The sequence below is a fragment of the Spermophilus citellus genome, assembly GCF_964194105.1.
Source record: "Spermophilus citellus genome assembly, chromosome: 18".
Lineage (NCBI taxonomy): Eukaryota > Metazoa > Chordata > Mammalia > Rodentia > Sciuridae > Spermophilus > Spermophilus citellus.
Window position 1 is genome coordinate 34,556,099 of NC_138200.1, and position 24,496 is coordinate 34,580,594.

The following is a 24,496-nucleotide window of genomic DNA, read 5'->3' on the forward strand; positions in this document are numbered from 1 at the left end:
CAGAAGACAAGGTATATCAAGGTCTAAGGAGTGATTGTCTAGAGGATGAATAATAATAAATAAATATAATTTCTGGAGCTGACAGGTACTGTGAGGTAGACAAATAAGGTTAACATAGTAGAAGGGCCTGGGGATGCCTGAGAGCAGCTTTGGCCACAATGAAGGGAGAAGGTCTCTAAGAAGAAGGGATGATGACTGAGACCTTCATCGTGAGAAGATATTCATTTACCAATCTGGAGGAAAAACACATTTTAAACAAGTGCAGCCAGTCCAAAAACCCCATAATGGGAACACAGTTGTTTCAGTTCAATGTGACTAAAACATGGTGAAGAAGAGAAGGGTGTAGCTGGAGCTAGATGATGAATGGCCTTATAGGTGATGGTAAGTAGTTTGGTTCTTATTCCATGGGTGATAGGTGGGGTGGGTGGGGTGCTGATGAGATGATATATGATTTATACTTTCAGTATCCTCATTACTACTTGCAGAATGGACTGCTATGAATGGTTGAGGTTTAAGGCTAAGGTAGATAGACCAGTCAGTTGACCAAATGAAAGATCAGGATGACTTTGAGTAGGGTGGTAGCAGTAGTGGAGGTAAAGAGAAATGGTATGTTTGAGATATATTTTGAAGGGGTAGAGGAAATGGAACTTACTGATGTGTCAGTAACACATTAGAGAGTTATAGAGTATACTATAAAAATAGAGCTATTGTTAAGGCATGTTTGAAATAAACCACCGGGTCAGACTTGAAGCAAGACATGGAGCTTTATTTGCCATGGCAGTTTGGAAGGGCAGCAAGCAAATTGCCACAGCAACCCTTGACCCTTTGCAGAATGTAGGGTACATTTTTACAGCTAAAAACCGTAAGCTACCAGTAAGTCAAAACCATAACAATGTAGGAAGTGGGTCAGAATGACCCAGGTTTGGGTACAGTACTCTGCCCAAGAAAAATGGGAATTAAAAAGATAACATCTTACATTGTATAGGAATAACAGAAATATTTTTTAGCTGTTATGTATTGTCAAACAGGGTGTGCTTAGCAGGAGGTGGGTTACATAGGCAGGGTTTTCACACAGGAGAGACATTTTTTATATGAAATGAAGTGTCCAGGTAAAATGGAGTTTGTCTGGTGAAGGCACATGTAGTTTGGCCGGTAACACTATATAGAGTTCAACCCCTACCTTATCACTTATTAGTTTTTCTTTTTGTGTGTTTGTGTGCTAAGGATCAAATCCAGAACCTCATGCTTTCTATGAAAGCACTTTACCACTGAGCTACACCTGCAGCCCCTGAATAAGATATTTTTGTTTGTTTGTTTGTTTTCAGAACTAGGAATTGAAGCAGGGGCCTCCCACATACTGGGCAAGTGCTGTACCACTGAGCTACACCCCCAACCCTGGATAAGCTTTTAAACCACTCTGTGCCTCAGTTTTCTCATCAGTAAATGAGAATAATTATAGTAACCTACCTAAATGAGGTGATTTCATGAGTAAATAAGTTATGGGAAATAAGTTTATGGGAAAAAAGAGGAACCAAAGAGTATTACACATTTTTTTTTTCCCCCAGAGGAAGTGGTTCATAGTGCAGTGCTTTACCTGGATAAGGAATGTTTTGAAGGTGAGGAGAGTGAGAATGAGTTCACTTTAAGCTACCTATTAGATGACCAGGATCATTGCTGAAAGGAATTGATAAAATGGATTTGTATGTGGCTCCTGCAAGTCTAAAACCTGCCCTCTTTCCACACTTTGAAAAGCAGGATAAATGAGTGATTACAAGTCCAGACTCTGCAGTCAAGCTGACTGGGTCTGAATTCCAGCCCTGCCATTTGCCAGTTCAAAGTCCTTGGAAGCTTTCTGAGCTCAGTTTTTGTTTTCTGTTAAGTGAGAATAATAGTTTTTTTTTAAGCACTTAATACAATTCCTGGCACATAGAATATATAGTTGGTTTTGTTGTTGTTTTGTTGTTGTTGTTTTAGAACTGAGGATTTAACCCAGGGATGCTTTACCATTTAGCCACATCCCCAGTCCCTTTTATTTTTTATTTTGAGATAGAGTCTAAGTTGCCAAAGTTCTTACTAAGTTACCAAGGCTGGCCTTGAACTTGTGATCCTCCTTCCTCGAGCCCCCTGAGTTGCTGGGGTTACAGGTGTGCATCACTGCAATCTTCTTAAAGTACAAAGCTTTTTAAGTGTTTGCTGTTGTTATTTTTCCATACTAAAGGTCGCTATAGATATGAAAAATAGAAAACAAGATTCAAGGTACTTTATGAAGGAGGGATTAATAGGATTTTAGTGACTAATTGAATTTGAGTGTAAAAGAGAGTCATCAAAGGTGATCCTGAGGTTCTGATAATATAGTGGCCCATTAGGCAAAGTAAGGAATAAGAGCTATTTGGTGTGGAGATAGGGTTGATAAAGAGTTGAGTTTTATAATTAACTTTGGAAAAAGCCAAGAGAAAATATTTAAAAAGCAGTTTAAAATCAGAACCAAAGTAAAATTTAAAACTAAAAGTATAAACAAACATTTTATTATCTCCTTAGAGATAATAATTTAAAGCTACCAGAGTGAATGAGATATGTGTGAGGACAAAAAAAAAAAAAAAAAAAAAGAAGTGGTATGAATATATGACCAAGGACTTAAATGTGAGGTATTATCTATTTCTAAAGGCAAAGCAGGTTAGAGGGCAGAGTTGCAGAGGCAAGGAAGATAAGGAAATATTTATAGTCTTATATTTTAGAAATGAAAGTAGAAAGAATTGGGTAGTAAATGTTTTAGTTTGTTCAGGCTGCTATAACAAAATGCATAAATTGGGTGGCTTATAAACAACAGAAGTTTTCTAGAAGTTCTAAAAGCTTAAGGAGCTGGCAGATTCAGTGTCTGGGTGTGGATGTTCACAATGGTGTCTTCTCATGTCTTCACATGGTAGAAAGAGTTACTCCCCAGCCACTCTTATAAGGGCATCAGTCCCATTCGTGAGGGTTTCACACCCATGACCTAATCATATCCTAAAGCACTCACCCTTTAATACCATCACCTCGGGGTTAAAATTTCAACATATGAATTTGGAGGGTAGGGGAGCCAAATATTCAGACCACAGAATTAAGGAAGATGGAAAACCACCATCTTTTAAAAGATGTCAAGAATTCTTTGGGGAAGAACTAACCTGTATATAAAATAGGATAATGGATGGTTCACATGTCTTAAAATGGTACAAGGCAATGCAATCTAGGGTGACATGGGTTTTAACAGAACATCTCAACAAAGAAGAACCGAGCAACTGTCCTTTGGTAGGTTTGAAAATAACAATAAGTACAACTGCAGCAAGAATTAGTACCCTAAAAGTTGTTTTATGTGTCAGATATTATGTTCATTTGTCTTATATCTTAGTATCTTAGTAATGTACTTAGTTCTCATTCTAAATCATCAATAATTCTCTTAAAGACAATTAATTATATTCTTTGGAGAAATGGAAAATTAGAAAACACCTAAATGTCCAATAAAATAAACATTTATTAAATAAAACATGGTGTATACATATAATTAAAATGCCCTAAAGCCATTTTTCTAATGAGGTAGATCTGCCAAAAATACCAGTGAAATAACTTTTATGTGATAATATACATGTGAAAACTTATCTGTTATTCATCTCTTCCAGTAGACTTTGAACTCCTCAAAGAAGAACAGTAGACTGTATTCATCTATAAATGTTAAGGTCTAACATGGAGTCCTGTATATTGTTATGCTTTTGGTCAAATGAATGAGTGAATGAATGCTATAAAGTGGAGAATGATGGCACTATACAGAGCTTAAGTATGTGTGTGCATGTATTATATGTGCATTTGTGTGTGTACATCTGAATATAAAAGCCGAAAATATTGCAATATTATTAGAGAAAATACCATTCAGTTAAAAAGTGATACTAATTAATATTAGGAAGTTACATCATGTGTTTTAGACAACGATGTTGGTAGTTGGAAGAAAATGATAAAAATAGAGAAAAGATCCAACTTTTGTGGTGAAAGGGAGGAAGTTATCGAGGTGGTATTTTCTGTTCTGAATTGTTTCTGTGGGTGGAGAATGGGGTGAGTTGTCCTACTTGGATGGAAATTGAAGGCCCAACCCCTTTATGGTAAATGGTTCATGAATCAGAACTTTCTGAAATGCTGGGCTTTTATAGTTAAGGAGTTCTTTAGCCATCTAATAAACCCAAACCAGAGGCTTACTGTGATTCAGCATGTATAGGGGCCATTTTAGATCTGAGTACTCTGTCATACAAATGGAAACAACATTATTCTAAACAGGCCTATGATTCAAAAAGAAGATACTAATTTGCCAATTAGAATCTATAAACTGCCTTATTTATTGTTGCTGAAATAACATCTGTATTCTAGTATATGTTTTCACTTGCTTTTCATTTAAGAATTCCATAATTACCCTGAAGATTATAGATAATGGCCCACTCTAAGGTTAATCCTGTTTTTGATGAAGTAAATACTAGGTCTCATTGGCTTAGTTTTTTTTTTTTATTTGTTGTTAGAAATCTCAGACTCTGAATAATTTTTTCTCATACTTTTGAGGAACATTTAATTATGAGCTCTTTATCAAATAAAAATATAATTTATAACATTTTTAATGTGTATTTGTTTTGCTGGGTTGTAACATATTTTCTCTTATACATTCATTTAAATCACATGGAATTCTGGTACTTTCATCATCATGGTACTTTCATAATGATTCTGGGAACCATCCCTTTTATTGTATGATATTTACTACTGATATATGTATTCTGGTGTTTCTTTCCTGCCACCATACATAAATTCTAGTGGCATATTGAGTACCATAGAGAGGAACTGACTGATTGTAAATCAAATGCTTTACAGCATACTATTGGGAATGTTGGATTCATTACTATAAAGGAATTATATCTGATCAGTATTTTCAGAGCTCCCTAGTACTGTAATTTATTGGTGCTTGTTAATGTTCTCTGTTGATTATATACAGGCTCAAAATTGGGTTCATCTTAACAATGTATAATATATGTTATAGTGAATCTTTTCAACACACAAAAAAAGAGCAGCAAATATCCAATGCTGTCTTTGATTAGAACTATTAAGTCCAACAGCTTGAATTTAATGAACATAATGCTAATTATATAGTCAACTGGGTAGTTCATTCTCAACCATAGGAACTATATACTAGAATAAAGCTATTTCAGTGTATGAAGTACCAAAGGAAATTGACTAAAAAGAAAGAGAATAACCTTATATGTGGTTAAGATGTCAAATGGATAGTTTTAACCCACAATCATTTTCTAAAACAGGAATACATAAATTGGACTTTTATTTTTAGTTCCTCCTCTTCCCTTCAGAGTTAAATGATAGAAAATGACTCTCAGTCCCCAAACTACTCTTATGCATCATTCAAAATAGCCCTGACAGACTAGCCCCTCTGGTGGTGATGAGATTTATGGCTTTCCATTCCTTGGTGTTCCATTACTCTGTCTACACTATCAAATTGATTAGTAGGCAGTGGCAAGCAAGGAAAGAGAGGCTGCTGCTTAGAGCCAGCTGGTGTCCATCATTTTAATGAACTGCTTAGAGATAGTTAATATTGTCCTTGATTCTCATTGTAGCTGATGATGACCAAATCTTTTAAAATGTTTTCTCCTCCCTTATTCTGTATTACAGGGCCCACTGGAAAATGATTTGGTGGTTCACGTAGCACTTGTAGCAGAAAGCCAACGGTATGAAATTCAGATGGGTGGTGTTTCTTTTGTGGGGAGGGGAAAGGGAATAATGGCTTTATGCTTACTGTATTGATATAATAGTAGAGATTAATTTTATAGACCTCTTCACGGGGTTTTAAGAATGTTGTTAACATCATTTTAAGTGCCAGAACAACATTCTTTTCATGTTGAAAAATAATTTTATCTTAGTTCATGTGAATGTTAAAATCTGTGACCAGTGCCATTGATGTCTGGGGCATAGTTATAAGAAATTTGTGAAACACATTATGAGGATTCCCAAAATCAGTACTCATCCTTCCTGCCAGCCTCCAAAGCACATATGATGCTTTGGAAAAAATCTAGGAGGGCTTCTGGATTCCAGTATAAATTGCATATTGCTGATTTAACAAACTGAATAATATGTTCCAAGTTAATGTAGTTCATAGTCCATCCCATTTAATCTTCCTCATTCACCATTTCCTAAACTATAAATGCATTGTTTAAAAATCTCTCTCTCTCCCTCCCTCCCCCTATGTTCTTTAGCCTTCAAGTTTTTCTTAACACATATGGTATTCAAACTCAAACTCCTCAGCAGGTAGAACCCATTCAGATATGGCCTCAGCAAGAGCTTGTGAAAGTAAGTGATTCTGCTTCTGTGCTTTCTTGCTCCTTTGTGAAGGAAATAGAGCATAGTGATTGGACTTAGTTTATAAGCAAGATGCATTGTTAAAATCTAATTCTGGGATATGATCATTAATACCAAGGTTTTAAAGTGAGTTAGAAGTCCATTATATTGGGTATTGTTAATTTAATGCATTGTATTGTGAACATTTTATATAGGTCTTACTGATATTTTACTCCTTGCAAAAATCTATTACCGACTTACACTAAGCACTTAAATTAGTCTTAATTTTAGTTGTCATATGTAAAACTATCCTTTATATTTTGATTTTTTTCCATTTTTATTCACCATTAAACTCATCTAAATTTTTTTTTAAATCACTATTTCCCTTTTTCTCTTGTCTTACAACTTAGACTCTGAAGTAATTCCTACTCCTTTGGTTTGGTGGGTCTCAAAGAAATTATAAAATAATGTTTGAATTTATTTTTGATGTAGTTATATGCCTATTTAGGATGAGCTTAAAAGGTAGCTTTTGCTCTGCAGCTGGATCCAAAAAGTGCCTGTGTTTATGACTATTCTTACTCATTAGAGACAGGAAATTGTTGACTCATATTTACTCATAAACTACCATTTTTATTTGGTAATTTTTAAAAACAATACAGTAACAAACTCCCTAGAGTTCAGCAGAAGTGTTTGTAACAATTTCTGTCAAGTAATCAAGGTTAAGTTGTTTATAATGTAGTGGTTGTGGTCAAAGCCTTTATGTTACAAGAGAATGAAGGCATAGAGAAGTGAGGTGCACATTACATGGGAAAATGCAGGACCCCATAATTTCTGGTCATCAGGCTGGATCTTTCTTGTCTGTAGGCAACACAACCCAGAATCTGGCTGTCAGGTCACCAGGAACACCACTTCTTAAAGGGTCCTTATACCTCCTAACAAACTTAGAGTCTTATCGTCTTCCTACTACATAAGACTCCTATGAATAACTAACATTTTAAAGTTATACCAAGATGTAAATGATGAGGAGCTATATTTTAAAGTAGAAGATGATACATGAGATCAAGAGGGAAATGAAGAACTACAAAGCAAGGATAGGAAGCAACAGGAGAAAAGCATGCCCGAATCTAAAGCTCTCACACAGTGTCCTTATCTGAATAAGGTTATACAGATAGTTCCTTATGACAAACTTTTATGGTCGTTCACTGAAAGGTCTAGAGAATGGTGACAAATGGTTAGTCTTTCATGAATATACCCTTAAAGTAAATTAGCCCAAATTCATTTTCTTAAGTCTAATTAATATAGCAAAATTGTTTTATGGTACCTGAGTCTACCAGATAACATACAGTCAAGATGTAAAAGGCCAACATGGCTAGCAAATTATCTGAATTTGACATTTTATTCATTTATAAGCAAACACTTGCTATATACACAGCTCTGTAGGACACTTAAATGACCTTTGAGTCTACTGATATGGAAGGAAAAAATAGTTAATGATAGTCTGTTTGATAATTGCTATAATAAGTGTTTGTACAATGTGCTGTGGCATCACAGAGGCTTATATTTCATTGTTTTAAAGAGGGTGTTAACAAATTATTTACAATTTGGTTGTGTGGTATGGCTAAAAAGACAGATTTGTAACCAAGAACCCAGCTTCCCTATGCATGTGTTAAGAAGGAAGATTGTTCTTTGTGGCTGCAGCCTTTATGTTCCAAACTAACTCCTCTTTGAGATTCTATCAACTAAAATGTATTGCTTAGCATACTGCTCCATATAAGTCTGCCTTTTGAAAGTAAAGGTATTTCCTCAATCTTAGTTGATGCACACATCTCTACTCCAGTAACTAATCCTTTTCTTCTAAGAAGCTACACCCTCTTTCAACCCACTGAAGAGGATGTGAGGGCAAAGAGCTGAGGGCAGGACTTCTATAGTGTGAGGTTAATGTTCACAGTGCGGCCACTGTGGTGTGATTTGCTTCATGGTGGTCTGAACACAGAGTTCTGCTGTATGGTGCAGACTTAGTATGAAGTACTTTTGCATTTTTATGTGGTTTGGACAACTATATATTTCAGTATTAAATGGTGTGAATGAATATAAGGTGGACAGCATTATCTGTACCCTAGAATGCACTGTCTACATGGTCACAGACCTGCTGTAATATAGTTTAGAAAGCTAAGGAGAATCCTTTTACTGTATTAAAGAGTATTATTTGAGAGTTCTCAATCTTGTAGGGTTGAGAACCCTAACTTGTGCATGATTAACCACTTATCTAAATGAAATCTAAAATAGTTTAGACATACTTTTATTTTTGAAAATATTTGAAAGAAAAGGGGACTCCATCTTGTGTTCTTGCTGTAGTTTCAATGCAGCCATGTAATATAATGCTAATAGAGTATTGTATTTTTTTTTCCTGGCCTGTTGACTTTGTCTAAAACCAGTGCTATTCTAGAATCAATATTCAGAGCACAGTGGCTCAGGAGGACATTCAGTTGCTCCCTCATTCATCCATCAAGTATTCCTGAGTACCAGCTATTTGCCAGGCACAGAGCCAACTCAGGGGATGCTATCCTTGAAGAATGTACAATGCCAAAGGAGACAGAGAAACAGCTAACTGTGACATGACAGACTATATAAAGAACCTGGAAACATTAATTTTGTATATGATGAAGTTGTTATTTGCATCAGTTCAAACCACAATCAGCAGATTGTGCAGATACACTTGCTTTGATTTTTCATTTTTAAAAAAAATTAGGTTAGATTTTTTTACCTCATCAAATACAAAAATAAATTATAGACAAATTACAGTTTTGAATATTTTTCAGGTAATCTAAATATAAAATCACCAGAATAAAAAAAAAAAAGAATACTTATATGATTATTGGGAGGAGAAGTCCATTCTTAGAATGGTACCAGTGCCAGGAAGCCACTCAGAAAACAACTGAAAAATTTAACTAAATATAGCATAAACAACCTAGTACATCAAAGGGGCTTGTGAAACATTCTAGTAGAAAAATGTTTATATTTAAATACCACATGCTGAAATGATGTTTGACCTACTATGCAGTCAGTCTCACATTTCATAACAACATTGAAGAAGAGCAAACTGGTAGAATACTCAAAGGGTAATATCCTCAACATCTCTTATAAATCAAAAAGAATGACAGATATCCAGATGAAAAGAGAACAAGTGAGAAAAATTATATAACTTTCAAAAGTAACTTAATATATCAGAAAATGTTCAACCACAAAATAGTTCAATATATTAGTTCAAAAGTAATTTGAAATATCATTTTGATCGAAGAGAATGACAAAAAAAGCCTATGTGCTATAAATGCCGATGTAAATTGGCATATTATTTTAGAGGGTAACCAATCAGGCATTGTGTTTCAGAGAAATGGTACATTCTCTTTGATCAAACTAGTTTGGGAAATTATCCTGCATACATAATTTCCTACTGTCCAGAGATGTTAATTGAATTATTTTTAAAATAACAAAAAATTGATGGGGTGGATGTTAAATGGATTAAGGGTATCTTAGTTGGATTAAATGCTCATCTCTGGCATTGATTAACTCCTAATTCGTTCTAACTATTCATTTTTACCTTATATAAATTCTAGAACTTTCTACTCCACTGTGGCACCCTCTTTTCTTATATTTCTACAGACTTTTTCTTCTTATTTGTTATATTTCTTTAGTCATTTCAACATTGAAATGTAAAGAAAATGCATAGACTAATTTTACCATGTTGAAATTGGAGCAAAACAATATTAAGTTTAAAAATTAGAATACTAGACAGATTGTATATTACATGAATGTGTAAGGGGTTAAAAGAGTATATATATTGGAGTTGGGGTTGTGTCTCAGTGGTAGAGAGCTTACCTAGTAAGTGTGAGGCACTGGGTTTGATCCTCAGCACCACATAAAAATAAATAAATAAAGGTATTGTGTCCGTCTACAACTAAAAAATATATTTTTAAAAAAATAATATTTATATTATCAGAAAATCAATAAAGATTCCATTTTGGTGGGAAATACTTGGAGGTGGACACCCAGGAGATGTATGATCCTGTTTTATTTTTTCTTTGTTTTTTTTTTACTAAAAGTAGTCAAATTGTTCTAATGACACAGGAGTAATTTGTCTCTTTGAGTTCTTTTATAAATCAAATAGAGCCATTCAAGTTTAACATTTATGACAACAGCAGTGTCATATTTTAGAATGTTCATTAGTGGATCTGCAAACGTTTTGTTCTTAAGAACTCAGTAACCCAAAATGTAGGTTGACAGCTTTTGCTGGCTTGTAGTCCTTCGAAGAGGTTCCCCTGATCTCTTTTTCTCAAGAAAGACCGTAAATTAGCAGGATAATAGTCAAGGGGAAGAAAATAGGAAAAACAAAAGTGTTGATTCCTGCCTGATTCTACTTCACAAACTGTGTGTTACAGGCTTATTTCCACCTGGGCATCAATGAAAAGTTAGGACTTTCTGGAAGGCCAGATAGGCCCATTGGCTGCCTCGGTACATCAAAGGTACTCACAATTTTTTTCTTATAGATGTATTTCAATTGTAATGCCGCCTCTGAAATTATTTGTGACCTGTTATCCATCCATTGTCATATTGCACTATGTACTTGGGCTAATTATCTGGATTATTGTTTTCTGCAAGTAAATCTTATTTATTTTTCATCATGTCACAGGAGCTTTCTGGGAATCTCACTGCTATATTATTTCTAAGCTTTGTAAAATACTTTAATTTATAACAATACTTACTCAAACACAGACTTTTCTTAATAAAGGTGGTTTACTTTATTAACACACTAATTCAATCAGGACATTTAAAAAATAGTATTATATGGTTTTTACATGATTCATTTGCTTTCAGAATTAAGCATCAATTTAGTATCTATAATACTTAAGATATTGCACCTTTGCCTTTAGTATGTTTTTTTTTTTCCTTATAGATTTACCGTATTCTGGGAAAGACTGTGGTTTGTTACCCTATCATCTTTGACCTAAGTGATTTCTACATGTCTCAAGATGTTTTATTGCTGATAGATGACATAAAGGTAACTTTAGACTGCCTTTTGATTGAAATGGGATGACATTGTTTCCACTGATTTTATCACATGTTGTTAAATTGAGTGTTCCTGGGTGTCTATTAACACAGTGTAAAATACGAAAGTAAAGCAATACCATTGGAGAAAGAGTTTAGATTACTTGCAGTATAGTAGGGGATAGGAAAGGTAGCAGAATACAACAATTACTATTAGGGCATTATGTAAAATTGTGGATGTGTAACCGACGTGATTCTGCTATCTGCATTTGGGGTAAAATTGGGGGTTCATAACCCACTTCAATCTAATGTATGAAATATCATATGTCAAGAGCTTTGTAATGTTATGAACAACCAATAAAAAAAAAAAAAAAAAAAAGAATAATTAGATAGAGTATGCCTTATATCAAATAGTATGACATTGCTTGTTATACTTTTCTACAAATGGAATAAAAGATAAAGTTTTGTAAAAGCAGATAGAGAACTATTTGAAACTCTATGATAGTAATAGTTTTATCTCTTTTTGAACAAAAATTAAATTGGCAGAATAATTATGAAGAATGTCCAGAAAGACCTCAACTAACTCATATCTCTGTAAATTAAAACCTTCTATACTCCCTTTCCTACTTGTAAAGTAGAGAAGCTTGGAATCATGGTCCAGAGCCTGAAATCTGGAATCAAATTGCATTTGTCAAAATGTTGACTATCACTTATCAGCTGTGTGTTCTTAGGCAAGTTATTTAGCTCTTCTGTACCTCTGCTTCCTTATCTGTAAAACTGGATAATAATAGGGTTGTTCTGAAGATTGAGTTAGTATGTGTAAAGCATCTAGAATAGTGCCTGGCATGGGATGAAGTGTTATATAAATCTTTGATATTATAATGATGATGATAAGTAGGTACATAAATATAGTTAAAGAACTCCTTCCACTTTGCTGATGGTTTTAATTGATTCAATTCAGTCTCTCCTACCTGTTGTAATATAAATCTGCAGTAACATGGAGTGAGAATTAATGTTCTGAATGTTAACAGGTGGCTTTGTTTTCTTTCTGGTACCATTCCTAGACTGTATTTTTTTTAGGCAAAGAGAGAATAAACATGTGTATGAGCAAGGAAGCCTTAAAACGTGGGTGATATATATGATTACTTGTAAGAACAAATTTTGAAATCAAAATGATTTCTGTACTTGTAAGTAGTCTGAGTTATTCAAGGTTTAATTGTGAACTGTTTTGATATTTAAGAGTGTTGTTGGCTCTTTGCCTCACATGATTAAGGATCTTAATTTGCTCAGATACTGTGCCATTACACCATACCTTACTCATATTTTGATAGAATGCACTACAGTTCATTAAGCAATATTGGAAAATGCATGGACGTCCACTTTTCCTTGTTCTTATCCGGGAAGACAATATAAGGTAGGTTGCTGAAAGAAGTAAAATGCATGTATCTTACAGTCATTAACACAGTAAACCTTTTGGAAGCAGGGCCTCCTTGTATTTTTTTATATCCCTCTATAATCATGTAGCAGAGTGTTTTGCATATATGAAATACACTTAGTATTTGATTATTGATTTCCCATTATGTTGTTAATATGCTCATTTGTTTGCATCTTTTATTTCTAGAGGTAGCCGGTTCAACCCCATATTAGATATGCTGGCAGCTTTTAAAAAAGGGATGATTGGAGGAGTCAAAGTTCATGTTGATCGTCTACAGGTAGTCTCTTGAATTTCAGTGTGTTTCTGTTTTTAGGACAATTAATCTGAAGTACAGATATTTCTTAATATATGTTCTATTTGAGGTTTTTGTCCTAAAGTTTCATTATGTATTTATCTTCCTATTCCTGTTGTCACTATCCCAGTTTATCTGATTGATTATACCAGTCAGTTGCTTGAACATTTGTAGTTGTTTCCTAAGCAGAATGTTAAGGTCAGAGAAGCTCATCTTTAACCTCATTTTTGCATTTGAGGAAGCTGGGGTCTAGAAGTACAGAAGTGACCTGCTACGTAATCTTGGGCTTGTAGGCACAAGTTAGTTGACTGTTGATTCAGTGCTCTTTTCCTTTTTCTACTACAACATCAATCAGGATTTTGTAGTAGAAATCCTCATTCCATTTGAACATCACAGCATTATTTTCACATCTCATAAATTACATGAACCCTCTTTTGTTCCCTGATAGTCATAGCAGCTTCTCTGTCCACCATTATCTTCTACTAAACACTTTTTGTGCTTCAGCCAATACTATTAATTACTGTGCACTGAGTTTTGTGGAGTTCTACCCCTCTGCTCATGCTGTTTCTTGTGCTGGGAATATTCTTCCTTTTAAGATCTCTGGATTTTGAAGTCTTAGAAATTTTAAAGGCCAATTCTGCAAAATGACCCAGACTAGAAATGACACTTCTCTGCTTTACCATACTTTTATGACCTTTAACTTAACTATTTGAATTGTAGTCCATCATGAACTTACATGTCTTATTTTCTAGGAAATAATTGTGATGATCCCACAGGGTCTTTCACATAGTAGGTGCTCAATTTTAAGAAAGGAAAATTTACAAGGAGGACCTATGCAGGTGGTGTTATAAATGACGTGTTTATATACCCATTCACTGGTAGTTGCATTTTTTAAAACATTTTTTTAGATGTTGATGGACCTTTATTTTATTCATTTATTTACATGTGTGCTGAGAATTGAATCTAGTGCCTCACACAGGCTAGGCAAGCACTCTACCACTGAGTCACAACCCCAGCCCTGGTAGTTGCATTTTGCATACTTAATGATTTTTTCCTAAATATAATTTTTCGCCTTATCTTTTGTTGCTTTGTCTTTTTGTAATGCTTCTGAGCAATTTCTTAGATTTTAATTTTGCAGCTCTTCTATTGAGTTTTACATTTTGCCTATTATGTTTTTAATTTTTCCTTTTCATAGTAGCCTGCTCTTGTTTTATAGATGTCACGTTTTGTGTTGTTTTTTATTATTTCTTTTTCTGCGGTGCTCAGGATCAAATGAACCCAGGGCTATCTGCATGCTAGGCAATCACTGTACCACTGAGTCAAATCCCCAACCCCCTGCATTAATGCTTTCAGGTTTCTTTTTCTCAGTCTTTCATGTTGAAGATATTTTTTATATATCTGGTAATCTTTAGCTACCATTCATTTGTAAGAATAAAGGAGTAAAAATTTTATAGGAAGCTATGTTTGGGGAGAAAGGATTCAAGGCTTGATGAATGTCCTTATAAATTGGTCTGGTGGCAAAAGCCTCTGTGAGGGAAGCTTCAGGAGCCAATATCTGGAAGTCTTTTCTCCAAGGCTCTTCAGTTTCTCCAAAAAACAAACTGTCATGACTAAATGATACACACTTTCCTTCAATGTCCTGAGAACAGGGTAGGAGAAGGGACACAGAGGTCCCACTGGGAGGTATGTAAACTGTCAGCTCATCTATTTTTAATTCTTGTTTTTTCTGCCTTCTACTATACTTTATTTTCTTGATACACAGCTATTAACCAGAGAAAAAGGGCTAGGATTGTAGCTCAGTGGTAAAGTACTTGCCTAGCATATACGAGGCCCTGGGTTTAATTACCAGCACTGAAATAAATAAATAAATAAATTAGAGAAAAATCTTCTTGTTTCCCCAAAATTAGGGTGATACAAAATTCTTAGCTGTTTAGGGAAGGAGGTGGAAATTTTGAATTACAGCCACTTTATAATAATGTCCAAATCCTACTGTTTTTAGCTCCCTCTCCCCTACTTCCAACAGTATACTGGGCCTCCAGGTCCTGAGGCTCTTCTCTGTACTTTTTGTCCTAATGAATTTATACTTGAGTGGGTTTACACCTTAAACATTTTTCTACTATTATTTTAGTGAGATTTAAAGAAAGATATGAGTTAAAGATATCTGATGGTCATATTAAACATAAATCTACTCTTGCTTTTATATGTAAATGTCTCTTGCATTCCAGCATCTACATAGATATTTTTTAATTTTTATAAGAAACACATGGACTATACCCAAAAGACCTAAAAACAGCATACTACAAGGACACAGCCAAATCAATTTTTATAGCAGCACAATTCACAATAGCTAGACTGTGGAACCAACCTAGATGCCCTTCAATGAATGAATGGATTAAAAAAATGTGGCATGTATACACAATGGAATATTACTCAGCACTTAAAAAATAAAAAGATCATGGCATCTGCAGGGAAATGGATGGCATTAGAGCAGATTATGCTAAGTGAAGTTAGCCAATGCCTAAAAAACAAATCCCGAATGTCTTCTCTGATATAAGGGGGGTGACTCAAAATGGGGTAGGGAGGAAGAGCATGAGAAGAAGATTACCTCTAGATAGGGAAGAGACATGGGAGGGAAAGGGAGGGCAAAGGGGAATTGCACGGAAGACGGAAGGAAACCCTCATCGTTATACAGAATACATGTATGACGAAGTGAGGAAAAAGAAAAAAAAGTGTGTCCCATTAGATTGGGTAGAGAGAAGTGATGGGAGGGGAGGGGAGGGGAAGGGGGGAAAGGAAGGACAGCAGAATAAAATAGACTTTATTATTGCCATATGTATATACGTGACTGCATGACCAATGTGATTCTGCAACCTGTACACTCAGAAAAATGAGAAATTATACCCCATCTGATTCAAATGGATGATATCTCAAGATCATTGTATTGTCATGTGTAGCTAATTAAAACAAATTTTAAAAAAAAGAAATACATGGAATCATGCTTTAAAAATTAGACAATTTTGATGGAAAATATAAGATTTGAATAAATGATGGGCAAGTAGAAAATAACATCATTCAGACCCTCAAAATATTTCTGCAGTGACTTATATGCAATGTCTGTCTTGCATTTAATTTACCAGGTAAATTAGGAGAGAAGCTCAAACAATAAAGAGCAAAGAGGAAAGACTATGGAGATGGAATTACATTTGGTTCAGATATTGGCGTTATTAGAAATAGACTTTAAAATAACTATGATTAATGTTTAAGAAATTAGATAACAAGTTGGAGAATTTTACTAGAGATGCAAAAACTATAAAAAAAAGAAATTCTAGATGAAAAATTTAAATTGCTGAAATTGAAAATTCATTGAAACAGTGTGGTACTTGCCTTCTATAACTGATAACACTGTATATATTTAAGTAAACTTCATTTAAAGTACTTCTTGCTTATAGAAAAGTGTGTGCATAGAACATAATAGTATGGATTGAAGAATTTAAGAGTTTCCCATCATATTCTAGACACTAATATCTGGAGCTGTAGTAGAACAACTTGACTTCCTGCGAATCAGTGACACAGAGAAGTAAGTCCCTTTTTGTTATTTAATTTTTGTTTCTTGTGATTACATTAGAAAGCAGGAATTTAAAGACACTTTCTTTTAATTTCCAGGCTTCCAGAATTTAAGAGTTTTGAGGAATTACAATTTCCCAAACATTCAAAAGTCAAACGACAAAGCAGCACCCCCGATACCCCTGAACTGAAGCAACAACCAGATGTTACCATTACTGAATGGAAAAACAAATCCACCCATGATATTCTTCAAAAATTGAATGTGAGAAAGATGCAATTCCCTCATGGCCCTAAGTGAGGTTGCTACAGCAGGAATTCCCAGAGTCAGGCTCTGTGTCTTTGTCCTCTCAGAAGGTAGCAATTAATCTGGAAGTGGATGGCTGGTCTGCACCCAGGGCAAACATGAAAGGTTGTTCTGTTGATACAAAATTAGCATAAATTATTTTAAATGAGAGTGCAAATGAATAGGACCATCTTGGATATGAAAGTATTATGAGTCATTAAATAATTTAAGTCAGAGATAGTTGCTTCTGGGTTCTCCAGACGTTTTTGTCAGTGCCCTTCCTCTTCCTTTCCCATCCCCATCTTAACAATCCTGCCCCAGTGTTTAGGTCTACTGCTTGCTTTAAATCTATCCTGTCACTAAGGAAAATAGTTCTCTGATTGCATGCATTTCAATATTTTAGCAACTTAATATTTTATCTTTCCACATTTTTATTAGGATAGGTAGGGATAGGGTGTAGGACTTAATGAAAGAATCGAAATTCTGGTAGAACTGTAAACATTGATATCTTATTTGGAGCATACTAGTGTGAGCATGTAGACAACATGTAAATCTTTCCAGACATCATCAGTTCTTGTTATTGATCTATGTTATATAGATCCACTTAAGCATGAATACAATAGTGATAAAACTCATAGCTCACTGCCCTAATATATGATCAGCACTCTTCAAATCTCATCCTACTAAGCATCTCTTAACAATAGGTTGATAGCAACCTATTCTCCCATTTATGAATAAGTGAAGTCAAGAAGAGAATGGTTAAATGCCTTGGCCAAATCTCAGAGTATGGCAGAATCAGAATAAATCTCATACACAAATATTTTCTCTATATTGTTTATTTCTTGAAATTTTTTATTATTAAATTCTGCTACCCCAGGAAACTGGGTTGTTTACCCTCTATCTCCAAAGTATCTAATATAAATAGTTGTATTATGTCATCTTATGCTTGGTATATCAGTGACAATTAATCTTTCCTGAATTCCATAACAGAGTACATCCTCTCTGCATCATGTAATTCTGTGATTAGTTGCCCACTGTGGTAGCACTTGTATTTATTTCATTCTAGTTCCTCACACTGATTTATATCTTTAGGATTGTAGTTGTCTGGCTAGCCAAACCATCCTGCTGGGTATACTGCTCAAAAGAGAAGGCCCCAACTTCATCACAAAGGAAGGTAAGAGTCCATGTATTGGATACATTTTAAATAACAGGACTTCTTTATTCTTGAACACCTATCAGATATGGATAAAAATATCCACTAAAAGTTATTTGGTCCTCCATTAAGTTTTTTTCCGCCTTTAAAAGGAATGTGCATTCATACCCCCAGAGTGGAATATACTGTTCAATGTATGAATTCCTAAATGGCTTTCATGCAATGATGCTTGATTGTTTCTCTGATTGAACAGTATTGGAGCCTGGGTTCTGCCTGTGACTGTTAACCTCTGATGATGCCATAGTTATTTATTGATAGTTTTTGTTTCCAGTTTTATTTCCTATAATTTTTTAAGAATATTATTGAATAGTTTATGTCTACAACAATTAGCTCCTTCATGGTCTGCAGCAGCCATTTGGAATGAACATAGCATATAATAGGATTGTACTCAGAAGATGTGTAAAAAGAATAAATCGTTTCTAGGGCTATGGTTGTGGCTCAGTGGTAATGTGCTTGCCTAGCATGCGTGAGGCCCTGGGTTCGATTCTCAGCACCACATACAAATAAATAAAATAAAGGCCCATCAACAACTAAAAAAAATATGTAAAAAAAGAATAAATCATTTCTAATGACATCTATATGCACTCTGCATTAAGGAAAAAATCCAGTTATCCTATAATCCACATTCCTATGTTGGGTCATTACTGTAAGGAATTCTTGAGTTCTATATTCTAGTCTGCTTTGCTCATTTTATAGTGTAGAATGATACAGAATATATTTCAAGTACATAATATCCAGCTACTCAAAAAATTTTGGTTCATCTGGAAATACTCTTTATTCATAAGTACATGTTGATTTGAGTTAGAATGGAAAGTTGGGTTAGTGTCCTAGCAATGTAATTAATAATATTTATAGTTTTAGTAATGAACTAAGCATAATTTTTTATTCAAATGAAGTCTATTTAGTTTTTGCATTATGGTAGCTAAAAGATAAACTTCTTGAGTATTATTAAGCAAATTTCAAGCAAAATTCTTCATGTTTCTAATTAGTCCTAAAACTATAAGCAAAATCTTAATTGGGTTGAGGACAATCAATGACATCTGAACTTTAGCTAAAAAACAAAAAGGTAGGATTTTTAAAAATCAAACTTTTTTTAGGAAACTAGAATTCAGAGTGATCATTATTGTAGTGCTTTTAAATAAAATTTATATAAAATAATTGATAATGAAAATCCTGAGGGAATTCTTTTTAAACCATTTATTGTAAAGTTGGAAACAGTATTCATCTTTTACTTAGAAACTTGAAAGACTCTAAATGTTTTAAATCTGTAAATCCTTAAGATAAATTGAAAATCACAAATATCTACAGAATCTGAATATAATTTTATCTAATTTGTTACAAAGCTATTAAAATATTAAAAATCTTGTTCTTTACCCAGTTTCCTTTTTGGTGTCGTCACATTGTTTCTTTGCTAATGAAACCTGTCATAAGGTCAGACCACATATAATTATGGCCAAATAATGAAGCCCAGTGGTGTGTTTTGAGCTCTACTGTATATTGGAAAGATCATAGCCCCATACACTTAACAAGGCCTCAGTTAACTTTCATTAAACAAATAAATAAAGAGTCATTACATTAAGAGTCTATAGTAGGGCTGGAATTGTAGCTCATGCGTGAGGCACTGGGTTTGATCCTCAGTATCACATAAAAATAAACAAATAAAATAAAGGTATGTTCATCTTCAGCTAAAAACAAAACAAAAAAAGTCTATGGTATTTGTTCAATTTGCTACTTCATTATAGCTTTTTATTTTCTTCAGTAAATTAAAATAGTATTTGCATCTGTTTAAAGCTTAGATTACATATTAATTAAGAAAACAGTAAGAATTCAAGAAATAAAACACCAAAATTGTTTACTCAGACTAAATAGTAACAAGTGCTAGGGACATTTACACTCTACTTGTCAAATAGTTCAGACCATTAATGGGTGGATGTATCAACTCTAGAGAAACAAAATGAAAAATTTGAGTCATTTGTTAAAGGGGAATAAATGTTACGTCTTTAATTAAAAGCTTTCTTCATCAAAGACTCTATTATCCAATGTCTAGGTACCGTTTCTGATCACATTGAGAGACTCTATAGAAGAGCTGGCAGCAAAAAGCTTTGGTTTGTATTAGTGTCCCTGTCTTGTGGGTTTTGTGGTTTTGTTTTGTTTTGTTTTGTTTTGTTTTGTTTTGTGTGTGTGTGTGTTGTCATATTCAGTAGCTTTAAGATAATGGATCAATCTTAAAGATGGTTATTCACCCTAATTTTTATCTTTAAACTCTGAGGTTATGACACCATGACTATCTACTTTCTAAGGATGTGCCTACATTTCATTGCAGCGTGACTATCCCAATATTTTTCTAAAAAAGAAAATGTCTGAGAATAAAAACCTATAGGGATTCAACCTGGAGAGTATTTCCTGGGATGACATCCTAATGACTCTTTCCTACTCTGTACCTCCTCTGTCTCAGCAAAGTACTTTAGTTTTTGTTTTTCAAAAACTTATAGAAAGCCACAAAGAGAGACCACTGGCTCATTTAATTACAATTAATTATAAATAAGGTACTTAAAAGACAGTTCTCTTTATTACTTAAATCGAATAAATCCCAGTGATTATAGTTGCTTCATGAAAAATAACCCATTTGTTCTACAGAGGTAGTCACTTCTTGGGGATTAAAAAAGAATTAGGAAAATTTAGATAAAGTTGTTTAAATTCACAATGGGAAAGATATGCTTATATTATGACCCTTTGCATTTTGATGCAGTTCTAATCATCTTATTAGCAGAACTTAACAAACATTGAGTGTGTGTGTGTGTACATTTTTGTCAAATAACTCATTTAATTTTTTATAAGTGTCAAGCCTCAGGTTTCTAATCTCTAATATAAGGGGGCTATACCAAATAACCTATGTATAGAACTTCAACTCTTATTTTTATAGTATATATCATTTCTACCCAGAAGAAATAATGGAGTAATCCTGTGATTAAATCTCAAATTCTCAGTACAGTAAGTCATACAAGCCAATAAATATTGCTTTTTACCCAGTAAGTTTCAAATATGATCTATATTCTTATTTTTGGCTAAGCAAACCTATTCTTGCTTTACGTATTATGCTTGTATCTTAGGTTAAATCATTAACTAGCAAACATTTAGAATGCTGAATGTTATGTTTAAAAGAACAAACTCCTGGAAGTTTTATTTATTCTATTTTCCCTTTTATGGCTTTCCACTGACACACCCAGGTTGGCGGTGCGCTACGGGGCTGCATTTACCCAGAAATTTTCTTCCTCTATAGCCCCACACATTACTACTTTTCTGGTACATGGGAAACAGGTAACATGCACAGAATTTGGAAACTCAAGCTGCTTGAAATGTGTGGGCTTATTTGCAGTCTACGATTTAAACATGTCTTTTGGTCTTATGGTGTGTGGATGAAAGCTTCTATAAAAGTAGGACATGTTTGTTTCACTAACTATCAGTTTTTGACTTAATTTTCTACTACTCCCATTTATGTTGAAATTAAGAAATATAAATGCTTTTTATAGGCCAGTTTCTGTGGATATCCTGAATTTTAAAAAAAATTGCAGTTAATTTCAAACCTACATTTTTATTTCATTTTCTCCATCTGAATATTCCACATGAATTTTTACTTTGAGTAAGAAAATGTCTTATGTATTGCATGTGCTGTACTTTAAAAAAAAAAAAATCTGTTCTCCCTATGTTCTAAGACTTTTTCAGGAATGTAAAAATAGCAGTGTGAATTCCTTCCCCCAACATTCTGGCTTTATCAAGAAAAAAAGTGCTGGTATTTCATTGTAGCACTTTCTAAAATTCAGTACTAAGTCCTCTGATCCAGGGATTGGGTTATGAGGTACGAAAAGAAACAAAGTGGTTATAGGAATAGGTCATATGTATCAGTGACAGACTTAATAGTGAATTTGTTAATGCAAAATCAGAATACCCTCTTAATTCTTTCCCATACTCCTTTCCTCCACCCCAATTAAAGGAATACTTAGGCTCCTTGTTCTTTTAAAATTGATAATGATACCGATAATGCCTTTGGTACAGCCTGGTGGCAGAGGTAAGGATGAAGGATCATCCCTTTCTTATTCTGGATGATCCAATAGTCTGGAATGTTTCAGCTGTTAATTCTAATGTCTTGGGCTCACAGTGTTTCCTCCAAATACTTATGTGAGGACTCAACCATATGTATTTTTACAAATCTGTAATCGGGACCCCATTCATTCATCATCTTTTAGACTTGTGAACATCTGGCCTGCTCTCTTCTTTGCCCCCAGGTCGGTTGTACGTCGTGCAGCAAGTCTATTAAGTAAAGTAGTGGACAGCCTGGCCCCATCCATTACTAATGTTTTAGTTCAGGGCAAACAGGTAAGTATCTGCTTTTCAGATATTCACTCAGTCACAGTTACAAAGGTTTCTGGCACACCTCAGTGTCAAAGGCCTCTCACAAACAGATCAACAGTGCTCAGGCATTCTTTCAAAAAGCTCCTTCTCTGAGCAAAAACATGCACAATCTCAAAAACTCAGTTGTTTTATGAACATTCATTTTTCCTGCGCACCTTAGAGCTGTAACTTTCAACTTCTATGTTGAGATCAATGCAGACACTGACATAGAAAATGGAATAGTACTTACTGAAGTGCTCCAGACAGGTTTAGGATAAGCAGAGCAAAGGCAGTGGATAGCAAAGGACACATTTCTCCTTCTACTTCACATTAGCTCCTCCTGCCCCTTAGATCGGTGATGGTATTCAAGCAGAACCAAAGTTTTCATGACAGTGCTGCTCCCTAGATCCTTCACCTTCCAGGCTAACTTTGTTACCTTCTTGTCACAGAGCCATCTCCTAGCAGTGATCCCTTCTCTCCTTTGTATTATCGTAACAGGCCTATGACACTTCCCACAACCTGTCCACAATCCCAATTCATTTGAATGTGTGTCTCTTACCTCATTGTAGGCTTTGAGCCCCCCAGAAATCAAGGCCTAGATCTTGTCTAGTATATGTCCCAGTGTGCCTAGCATGGATCTGGCATAGAATAGATACTTGATAAATGTGGGAGTTTGTGCATGAAGATATGGAATGGCTTGTGACTGCTCATTTTTTGTTTCGTTTTCAGTAATCTCTAATTACCTTGCTGAATCATTCTTTGATTAGAATGAAAATCTATTTGCTTGTTTTCTCTTTAGAAATATATGTGCTTTATTGTGTTTTCCTGATAGCTAACCTAGGGATATAATATGCTTTAGGAATATGAAATGCTATAACCCTCTTTAGTAGAAACAACCCATTGACCATATTGCAAGATTCTTAATTAAGATTAAAATTATTTTATACTGATATCCAGCTTTTAGAATATTAGAATAATAAGCTATTTTACTTCTTCCTATGATTTTAAGTAACAATTTTAATTTAATAACAATTAAAAATATTAGTATTAATTTTAAAACTTCTGAGAAAAAGTTGAGTTTATTTTCACATATGTTGTTTTCTCTGTGCTTGCCAAATTTATTCAAGAGACTTTTAAACCCATTTGTCAGTAGACCAAGATACGGGAAGTAGCTTGTCCAGTGCCTTACCTTGCCAGAAGCCTCACCTCCAGCCAAAGCATTATATTTTTACCCTGGACCATTTCACCTGTGAAAGAAAATTAAGCAGTCTTTGGGAAACTATTTTTCCTTGATTTGGGGTCCCTATAGTATATCTGAAAATAGAGTTACTTCCACTACATATGAGCATTCATAAAGTTCTGGAAGATTTTTGAGATCACTGGTACCTGACACTAGGAGGAGAGGTGGGTTTGGGTTGGTCATGTCTGTTGTATATAATATCCAGAGTGGGGTTGCAGCCTGTTTCCTGAAATCCTGTTCCCAAACCCGAGAAGTTTCAGAGCCTGCCCTGAGGCTATGAGTGGACCTTTGCCCCACGGACCGTTAAGTCTCCCAGGAATATAGTCATTTTTAGAACTGAGTAAGCATGGAAGGACAGCAGCTCAGCTTCATGACCAGGTGCCTGAAGTCCATTTATTGATTGCCTCATAAACCTTTACAAAAAAAAAATGAAAATGGAGCAAAGTTTGTATTAGCTCATTTATGAAATTCTACCCTGAAAACTGAAGTTTGTTTCTACAAAGCACTTGTAGATCACCTTAAGCTCTGTGGAATGAAATAGTGATTTAGTCATTATTGCTTCCAGAGGCAATGATGCACCTTCTGTTTTTTTTCTTTGCACAGTGACATTTTAATAAATCATACTCAGACTAACTGGTTAATATCACTATGATATGATAAAGTACTTCTTGGATTTCACTCCATTACAA

General features: G+C 34.5%; 1 protein-coding gene across 2 annotated transcripts in view; it reads left to right on the forward strand.

Annotated features, from left to right (window-relative positions):
* PHKB (phosphorylase kinase regulatory subunit beta) overlaps positions 1 to 24,496 on the forward strand; it is a 223,515-nt gene that overhangs the window by 168,015 nt on the left and 31,004 nt on the right. The window contains exons 15-25 of one of the 2 annotated variants that reach the window (XM_081273845.1): positions 5,686 to 5,741; positions 6,267 to 6,360; positions 10,785 to 10,868; positions 11,300 to 11,404; positions 12,723 to 12,805; positions 13,013 to 13,103; positions 16,634 to 16,695; positions 16,782 to 16,944; positions 18,058 to 18,139; positions 20,226 to 20,283; positions 22,462 to 22,552. In XM_081273845.1, coding sequence (XP_081129971.1) covers positions 5,686 to 5,741; positions 6,267 to 6,360; positions 10,785 to 10,868; positions 11,300 to 11,404; positions 12,723 to 12,805; positions 13,013 to 13,103; positions 16,634 to 16,695; positions 16,782 to 16,944; positions 18,058 to 18,139; positions 20,226 to 20,283; positions 22,462 to 22,552 — 969 coding nt within the window. Of the gene's footprint in view, positions 1 to 5,685; positions 5,742 to 6,266; positions 6,361 to 10,784; positions 10,869 to 11,299; positions 11,405 to 12,722; positions 12,806 to 13,012; positions 13,104 to 16,633; positions 16,696 to 16,781; positions 16,945 to 18,057; positions 18,140 to 20,225; positions 20,284 to 21,405; positions 21,497 to 22,461; positions 22,553 to 24,496 lie in introns of both variants that reach the window. The other variant, XM_081273844.1, reaches the window with a different exon arrangement.